This window comes from Tupaia chinensis, unplaced genomic scaffold (genome assembly GCF_000334495.1).
Source record: "Tupaia chinensis unplaced genomic scaffold, TupChi_1.0 Scaffold000320_1, whole genome shotgun sequence".
NCBI classification, from domain to species: domain Eukaryota; kingdom Metazoa; phylum Chordata; class Mammalia; order Scandentia; family Tupaiidae; genus Tupaia; species Tupaia belangeri.
The window spans coordinates 5364191-5373251 of NW_006159813.1; the positions used below are offsets into that span (position 1 = coordinate 5364191).

General features: G+C 55.1%; 1 protein-coding gene across 1 annotated transcript in view; it reads left to right on the forward strand.

Annotated features, from left to right (window-relative positions):
• Positions 1-174: 174 nt before the first annotated feature.
• Positions 175-9061, forward strand: part of TESC (tescalcin) — a 56554-nt gene continuing 47667 nt past the window's right edge. Inside the window, exon 1 of the mRNA XM_006151590.3 lies at positions 175-319. Coding sequence (XP_006151652.1) covers positions 175-319 — 145 coding nt within the window. The remainder of the gene's footprint in view (positions 320-9061) is intronic.

Consider the following 9061-nt stretch of genomic DNA (forward strand, 5'->3'; position numbering starts at 1 on the left):
GGCGAGTTGCTCCGCGGTGCTCCGTGCCGCCGCCGCTCAGCCTCGGAGTTGCCGGGGAACCCCCGGCCCGGGACTGCGGAGCAGGGCGGGAGCAGGGCCCGGGTTCCCCCAGGGCATCGCGGGCGCCCAGGGCCGCCGGGCTGGCGTGCGCGCCCCGGACCTGAAGTCGTGGAGATGGGCGACGCGCAGGGGCGGAAAGTTTTGAAGTCGGCTGGACCTGGGAGCGAGCCCGGCTCGGGCGTCCCCCGCCGCGTGACCTCAGGCGGCGAGTCGGTCTCCCTGCGCTCCCCTCCGCCCCGCGTCGGTCAAGCGGGTTCAGGCGGGCCCACCCCGCGGGGAGCGCAGAGGCTTCAGCGCGGCGGCGCCCGCAGAGCACTTGGCCAGAGCCGGGTCCTCCCCTGAGCTCCCGCAGAGGCTGCGCGCCCCGCAGCCGGCCCAGGGCGAGCTGCCCGCAGGGACGTGACGGCCGGAGTGCCTGTCCTCCGCTGCCGAGGTCCAGCTGCACCGAGGACTTGACCCTGAGCCTGACCTCAGGCCACCTGATTCTGTCACGGCTCTGAGGACCACAGGAGGCCAGGTGTTTAGGCAAAACAGGCCTCGGCGCAGTGGATGTGAACCTTGCCAGTACCACCTCCCGGCTGTGTGACCTTGGGTTAGTCACTTCACCTCTCTGTTTCTCGGCTTGCTTTCTCTGCGCCAGGGCAGTCCTGCTAGTACTTGGTGACCGTTCACGTTACGGGAACTTGGAGCTGTTTGTAGGACAGAGCGCGCTCAGGCTCCTGCTGTGAGTTGCGTGTAGTCAACATGCAGTGTTGTTCCTGGGGAGAGGGAGGCCCAGCTGCTGTGTCCCAGCTGACCTCGATCTGAGCAGACCTTTCTCGGAGCGATGGATGAAAATCACAAAAGGCCCGTGGTCGTGGGACTGTGGTGTGCGCGCGCTCGCCCACGCATGCACGCCTGTCTGTAGACCTTTCTCTGTACCAATATAGTAATTATAGCCACCTGCAGAAAAAGGTAGCTAACGGCCCGTTTGGTTGAAGAGGAGAGAATAGGGCCAGCCACGGTCGTTAAGGCAGCTGGATCCCACATGACCAATGACATGGTTCGAGTCCCAGACCAGCCACTTGAGGAATGCTCTGAGTGTGGCTAGCAGGTGGCGAGGTGGTTAAGGTGCTGGACACTCCCACCTGGCCGATTACAGTTCGAGTCCCAGACCTGATGGCTTGCTTTCTCACTTTCCCTCTCTCTCTCTCTGTGTGTCTCTCTCTGATCAAATTAAAATGAATGAATAAATACAATTCAATAAATAATTAAAAAAAAAACTACTCTGAGTACCTGTGCTTGCCCCAAATCCCAAAGCAGGTAGAGTTGGAGAAGGGATTGTGGCATGACCATGCCCCATGGGGGGGGGGTGTTTTCTCACTTTCTGTCTCTGGAGAGCTCATGTGCCCTTCAGCCAAATTTTTAAAAAGAAGAGAAAATAAGAGTGTGTATACTTATATACACACACATCTGTCATCATTTGCATCAAAGACTGGAAGGATCCTCAGGAAATTCAGAATACTGGAGACTTGGGGCATCAGTAGAGGGGATAGGGTGAGCTTTTTCCACTGTGCATTTCATGTTTTCCTTCTGAACTGTGACTATTTTACTTACTGGGAAAGATTTATATACGTTGCTTCAATCTCAGGGCTAATAGGGGGAGAGGGGTGCTCTCAGCCCTTATTTTCCTGGGACCCACCCCACCCACCCCCCTGCTTTTCTGATCTCTCCTGTGTCCTCTTGTTGCTTTGAGTCTTTCTGGGTGGAGGCGGGGGTTCTTTGTAGCTGGGATCCCTGCTGGAGGGGCAGACCTGTCACAGCCCCCACCCCCGAAGAAGCAGCACCCAGGCACTCTGGGGGAATTCCACCAGGTTGTGGGTTGACAGGAGGTGGGGCCGCAGAGCATGCTGGGAGGCTTGTCAGTTTCCTGGGTCCAGCCTCCCACGGGATGACAGATGCAGGGCTCCTGCTCTGAGCTTTCCTGCATGTAGCTGCCGTGGCTTCCCTTCTGGCTGCCCCGAACTCCGATTGTACACCCCCAAAAGAGTAGACAATGACTGGGGGAGGTTGGGAGGTTAGACCCGGGGGAGAGCGAAGGCTTTTAGCTCTCTGAGCTTGAAGTAGGTGAGAAATTCTCCCTAGGCTGCTGCAAGGAGCTGGCAGAATCTTGGGCCTTTTACCTATTTGACCCAGAGAGGGTGATGTTCCTGAGAGGACACACAGCAAACCGACCCCTAGGCGTGGAACTCTGTGAACACGTGCTGCAGCTGCAAATGGCTCCCGAACACCCACGTGTTGAGTTTGGGCGCGGATGGCATGAAGAGGCTGGCCATGTAATCAGACTGTAGGGCTTAAAGGTGGGGCCTTTAGGGCACCATTAGGATTAGACCATAAGGGGGAGCCTGCATGACTGAGGCCTGGCGAGTTTATAAGTAGGGAGGAGAGCAGAGCAGAGACACATGGGCTCCTGCCCTCCGCCGGGTCCTGAGGCCACCAGGAGACCCTCCAGGTGTCCACCCTGGACATCAGACCTCCAGACCCTGAGCCGAAGAACCATCTCTCAGAAATCACCTAGTTTCAGGTCTTTTCTGTTATTAACAGAATGTTCTAGAACAGCAAGATATGGCAGGGTAACATGTGAGTGGGCAGAAGGGCAGAGAAGTGGATTTTATTTTTTTTAGTGTGGAGCAGGAGGGCCTCTCTGAGGAGGTGATAATGGAGGTGGTGGCCCTGTGGTAGGCACAGCTTGGTGGCAGTAAACGAGTGGAGTCATTGGTGAGGAGTCTCGGGTCAGGGAGGGGGGCAGCAGCCTGACCACGGGGTCTCGCTAAGCGTGTGGCCTTGGGCAGATCGCTTATGTTTGCTGTGCCTCAGTTTCACCTACTGTGAAATGGGCATAGTGATACTACCTTCTGGGCCAGCTGGTGGTTGAGGCAGCCGGATCCCACACGGCAGACGGTTCAAAATCCGGACCCAGTGGCTTGAAAGACGTGTGCGTGTGCCTGCCCACAATCCCTGGAGAAATTACTGCAGCATGTCCCTCCCCACCCTGCCCCCAGGAGTGGTGATTCCTCACTTTCCCTCTCCCTCCCTCTGGCAAGCACACTTGAAAATAAAATTAAATTAAAAATCTATAGAGGTGTATACATACCTTCCTTGGAGTTCGGAAAGAGGTGTGTGTATGTGTATTTAGAACAAACCTAAGTGTCTTCACAGGAAGGGCCCCCCCCCAGACCCCACTTTAAACACATTGCATGTCATGGCCACTCCAAGCCCAGCCAAGAGGTAAGTCCAGGCTCCATTTTATCCGGGCTTGACCTCTCTGAGCCTCAGTGGCCCCACCTGGATCCCGGAATGGTTGTATGGCTCTAATAAGATGAAGTAGATCTAGTAAGATGAGAAGCCTTCAGAAAGTTCGCGGAACATCCACACAATGAAAACACTACGCAGAGATTTCAAAACATTTCTCAAAAGGAACTTGTAATTCCATTTTTCCATAAAATGGTTGAGATCTTCTTGTATGTTCGTGAAGTGTTTGGCTTGGCATAAGAATGTCACCTCCCCGGGCCTGGGCGGGGCCCTTCCTGTGAAGCCATTGATCTCCTTGGGGAGCATCCCTGAGGCCAGGTGGCAGAGAACAGGCCCTGTCCCCAGGGTGGCTGTCTCTCCCGGCCTCCCTGAAGACCCAAATCACGGCTCGTTTCCTAGTGAAGAATCAGCTTGATCTGCTCCTGAGGATGCCATCCAGAAATGACAGGAGGGTGAGCTGAGGAGGGTGGCGACGAACCCCCACTCTGTGCTGATTTCTCACCACCAGGCTTTTCACAACTGTCCCTCCTGCCCAGGGTCCTCTTTTGGCGTTCACATGCACGATCCAGTGATGACGAATGGGAACCCTTCTGTCACCAGCATTAGATTAAGGTTGCACCATTTCCTCTTAAGCCTGTATCTTTCCGGTTTTTATTTTGTTAGCAAGAGCATGTGCACACGTTTGTAAAGGGAGCATCTTTGACAGGGTCTCACGGTCCCCTGTCCCCAGGACTCGAGGTCATCAGGACCTTGGACACATGCCCATGCACTTGCCATGTGTTCAGACGGACCCTGGAGAGCCAGGCCACGGTCACCCACATGGCTTCCAGCACGCAGCTCAGTTTGCTCCTGACTGTGCGAGACCTCAGCCCTGCCTCATTTTTTTTGTTTGTTTGTTTTGGGGGAGAGGTCTTTGCTATAGGGTGTGTGCACTCACCAGACAGAGACAGAGAGACAGAAAGCGAGAAATCGCCCCCCACCCCCAAGGGGATGGCCACGCCGCAATCCCTTCTCCTCCATTCTCCTCTCGGGATCTTGGGCACGCACGCACACGCGCCCGGCGTGAGTTTAAGCCACCAGGTCCGGGACTCGAACCGTGATCGACTACGTGGGAGTTCAGCAACATAGCCATTACGCTAACTGCTGGTCCCAGCCCTGCCTCGTTAGGAAGCTCGCGCTCTCCGTCATTCAGGGCTTAGCGTACTGCTCTCTTCCAGGAAGCCAGCCCCGGCTGCTTTCCATCTAGGAGCATCTAAGGGGGTCTAAACACTGTCCTGGGGCCCCCACAGCTCCTGCATTCCCTCCTCTAAGAGCGACATCACACCGCTTTGACACCTGCCGCCCCCTCACAACTTGCAGCAGAGAGAACATGTCCCGTTTGCCTTCACAGGCAGTTCGTGGGATGCAGGGAGAACATGAGATCCGTGTTGAAGGGGTGAGTTCGGGGGGACTTCATAACCCAAGGAGTCTGGCCCAGGAGTGTGAGCCAACAGAAAAGCTAATGCCACCCTCACCAGCCACCCATGACCACGCCAGCACCCCCAATCCCTGCATCACCAGTTCCCTCCCCACATGAACTGGCTTCAGCACTGAGCCGGCTTCCCTCAAAATAGGCCTGAGCGCCAGCTCACCCACGCAGGGCCGTCCCCGGAGCAGCCCACCCACCTCCCTTCTCCTTGCAGTGATTGATTTCAAACACGCACGGTTGACCCGGGCAGCTTTTCTGAGCCAAGAACACTCACTACCTGGACTGCCAAGATTCCTGTTAAAAGCCCGAGCAGAGGTGTTTTGGGGGGCGGTGAGCTTTTTGTCATGCACCCTCTGCAGTGTGTGTGCGCCGGGGTGTGAAACGGGAAGAAAGGCCCCCCAGGACTTGCTCATTCTTGTCGGCTCCCCTTCAGCTGACCAGGAGGGATCCCGCTTCCTGTCTCCCCCATTCCACGCCTGCTCCTGCGGTTGGAGAGGAAATAATAAGAGGATTCTGGGAAAGGTGGAGGGTCTATTTTTTCCTTCAGGCTCCAAAACAACTCCCAGGCACTTCCATGCAGTTGCCCAGGAGCTGCCAGAAGGGAAGAGAAAACAGTGCAGACCCAGGGTTCAGGCCGCGGGCCGGGAGCAGCTGTCGCCCACGGGCACTCGTCCTCAGCCAGGCCGGCTGTGCCAAGCAGCAGATAGAACCCCCCAGTAGCCCTGTTGGTTTCCCATCTTCCAGTGGGGACACTGAGGCCACTGGCCGATGAGAGGTCGAGTCGATCCCATTCCTGCCCTCATGCTGAACCTCCTCATCTGCAGAGGGAAGCGGAGCTGGATGGAGGGCTGCATGGCGGAGGAGAGCCGATGGAGTGGCCTCGGTTTTGTTCACTTGATTCTCACCCCCTGGGCAGCACTGCTTGGGGTATAAAGTCCCCAGGTGGCCCCAGGCCACAGTCTGGGCCTGTTTGTCATGTGCCGTGTTCTGACTGTCCCACGCGCTGGGTTCCAGGCTGGGTCATATCCCATCCACCTTCCCTGCTCTTGCAAACTCCGGGGTCGCAGGGGCAGGGGACCTCATGTAGGATGAGAGCAGTCCCCCTGCTCTGTCATGTGGACGCCAGCTGGTCTTGCTCTGTGATCTGCCAGTGCATGTTAAGCCAGACAGCCAGCCAGCCAAACCCACCCAGCTCCTTTCCTAGGGGTGAGTGGGCTATGGCTTTTAACCTGGGGTCCTCGGGGAGTCTATGAACCCCCTGACATAGGATGCAGAATTGTCCAGGCGTCTCTAGGGAGGGATCCACAACTCTCACAGGTTATCAAAACAGCGAGGTCATGCCCCATTAGACGTATGTTTCAGAAAATGATTAAAACAATTCTTTTTTTTTCAATTAAAAAATTACTTAACTTTATTTTTAAATTTGACCAGACAGGGACAGTGAGAATGAGAGAGCGAGAGAGAGCGAGCGAGTGAGAAAGCAAGCCACCAGGTCCGGGACTCGAACTGTGGTCGACCATGTGGGAGTCCAGCAACCTTAACCACCAGGCCACCTGTCGGCCCTGATTTTTTTTTTTTAAGAATTATTTAACTTTATATTAATTTGACCATAGAGGGACAGAACTAGAGAGAGAAAGTGAGAAAGCAAGCCACCAGGTTTAGGACATGAACCACAGTCAGCCACGTGGGAGCCCAGTGCCCTTAACCACCACACTACCTGCCGGCCCCATGATTAAAACAATTCTTAGGAAAGTGAAAATGATGGCTCCTTGGCTAACAGAAGAGGCCTCATGTCCGTGAGGTCAGGGGGTGACTGTTAACCTGCAGGTTGAGCTCTTGGGCAGGCCCCTGGGAATAGCGGCGGTCATTGGTTCTAGGGTCACTTGCTCAGGGTTGAGACCAGGAGAGGGACCCAAGGGACCCCTGCCATGGGAACCCTCTTCATCTTGGTAAGGCAGGGTTCTCCAGAGCTCCCCTGCCTTCCTTCCCTGCGTGCTCACGGTGGAAGGCGCAGGAGAGGGCTGGCTGTGGGAACTTCGAATGGTGGTGGAGCAGGTGAGCTGAATTACAGTCTCCCAAAGGCACTTCCTGGCCTGGCTCACATGGGTGTTTTTCACTTGGTACAGTGGGACCAGGTCTCGCCCGTCCTGGGGGCTGCAGTGTGTTAGGCCGTGTGGGTTGAGCTTGGCACTAGGGGTCCTGCTCTGAGCTGCCTTGCCAAGGCCCCTGACCAGGCCACGTTCCTCTCTGAGCCACCAATTCCACATCTGAAAATGTGGCAGTTGACCAGTCTGTGGTCCCGTTGGCCGGCTATGAACAAGGTAATGGCTGGTTGGTTGGTCTTGAGCACTTGGCTTCAGTCATCTGACCTTCGTGAGAGCCCTGTTACTGTGGCCGGTTTACAGAGGAGGAAACAGGCTCAGACGTGTGACGTGACTGCTGAGTAGAACCACATTAAAGCCAGGTCGTCTCATGGGCTTTTCAAGAGCAGCGACAAACCCCGTGTGATATAGACATGGCCCATAAGAGTCTGCAAATCTTTATGATCTGGGAGAGGAGACATTGTCAGCCCAGAATCTTAATTGTTCCACACACTTGGTTGCTAAATTGGCAAGAGAACTGGACCTTAGGGGAGATAGGATTAGGTCTGGATGACATGGAAAGTTCTAGAATTGTGTGATTCCCCTGGGACGGGCAGACTCAGTGGATGAGTGTGGGAGAGGAGTGGGGACCTCGGCTAGAAGGAGGAAGCAGGAATATGCCACCCCTTCCTCTCTTTCCCAGATCCTAGTGGGTGGCTCATGTCTGTTTCCGAATTCACGCTTTCTCTGTGGAAGCGGCCGGCACCTGCTCGGAGCTGTGCGAGCTGCGTGGATTAGTAGTAATTAGATTCCTTGTGTATCTTTATTTCTCACCTCTCCCACTGCCACCCCCACGGTGGCGGGGTATTGTGTGTGTGTGTGTGTGTGTGTGTGTGTGCGCGCGCCAGTTAATGGTCCCAGAATACAGCATGGAATCTAATCAAGGCTCAGACACACCAGAAGGCCGAATAACACAGACAGAACACCTTGTGTGATGATAAGATGCTTTTTTCCTTTGCAAAGCACTTACTTGGCGCTGTTATCTCCAGCTGGGAATGAGGCGTTTTCGGTTCAGAAGCGTCCGCTGCTCAAAACAAAAATTCAGGGATTCCTCTCTCCTCTTGGGTGACTGTAAGGTGAAGGCTGACGGGGAGGGATGGCCAACCCAGCCCGCCAGCCATCCTGTCGCCTGCTCCAACTTAATTATTAATTCATAAAACCAGAAGGTCGAGTGGGTGATTTCCGCTGGTGGTGGCAGCCACCTTAAGTACCAGGACAAAAAGGCCCTTTGTTGTCCCAGCCATGTGACCTTTGCAGACAGGCATGGTGTCCGGAGCGGCCTTCCGTTCTTGGCATGGATCCCTGGGAGGTGAGAAGAAGGGTCAGGGGAGGTCTCAGGGCCCAGGTGCCTCCAGGAGGGACAGCAAGAGGCCAGCCAGACATCCACACTATTGGTGAGACTGAGACACACATGGCTGATGGGGGGAGAAGGCTCCTTGTACCCAAACGTGGGCTGCAGTAAATAACTCAGCCTCATGCATCAGAGGTGGGAAGGGGGCTCCCTAAGGAAGATGACAGGGTCTCCATGATCAGTGGACCCAGCAAGCACTGGGCACTTCATAAGCTCCCCTACCTGCCAATTCTAAAGGGTTCCCCTGTCTTGTGTTCACTTGCATTCCCTGAGACCACAGCCAGAAGCCCACAGGGGCTCCCGCACTGGCCTCTCCACACCTTGGCCTTAACCAGCAGGTAGACATGTGTTTGAATCATGGCATTGCCTCTTACTGTCTAGGCAAGGCATGCTGGCTGAGCCTCGGTTTCCTCATCTGTGAAGTGGGAGTAAAAGAGCTTATGCATAAGGTCATTAGGAGAACTAAATGAAGATTTGGGTAAAGCCCTGAAGCCATTCTGGGTGCTCAGCTCAGATACTAATCACTTTGATTGTAAACCTTACACATCCGAGAAGTCTTCTAAAAGTTCATAGAAAGATGGAATTAAAATATGATTTTAGTGGGACTAGCAGCGTAATAGCTATGTCGCTGGACCCCCATGTAGTCGACCGCAGTTCAAGTCCCAGACCTGGTGGCTTAAACTCACGCCGGGCGCGTGTGTGTGCGCATGCCCAAGATCCCGAGAGGAGAATGGAGGAGAAGGGATTGCA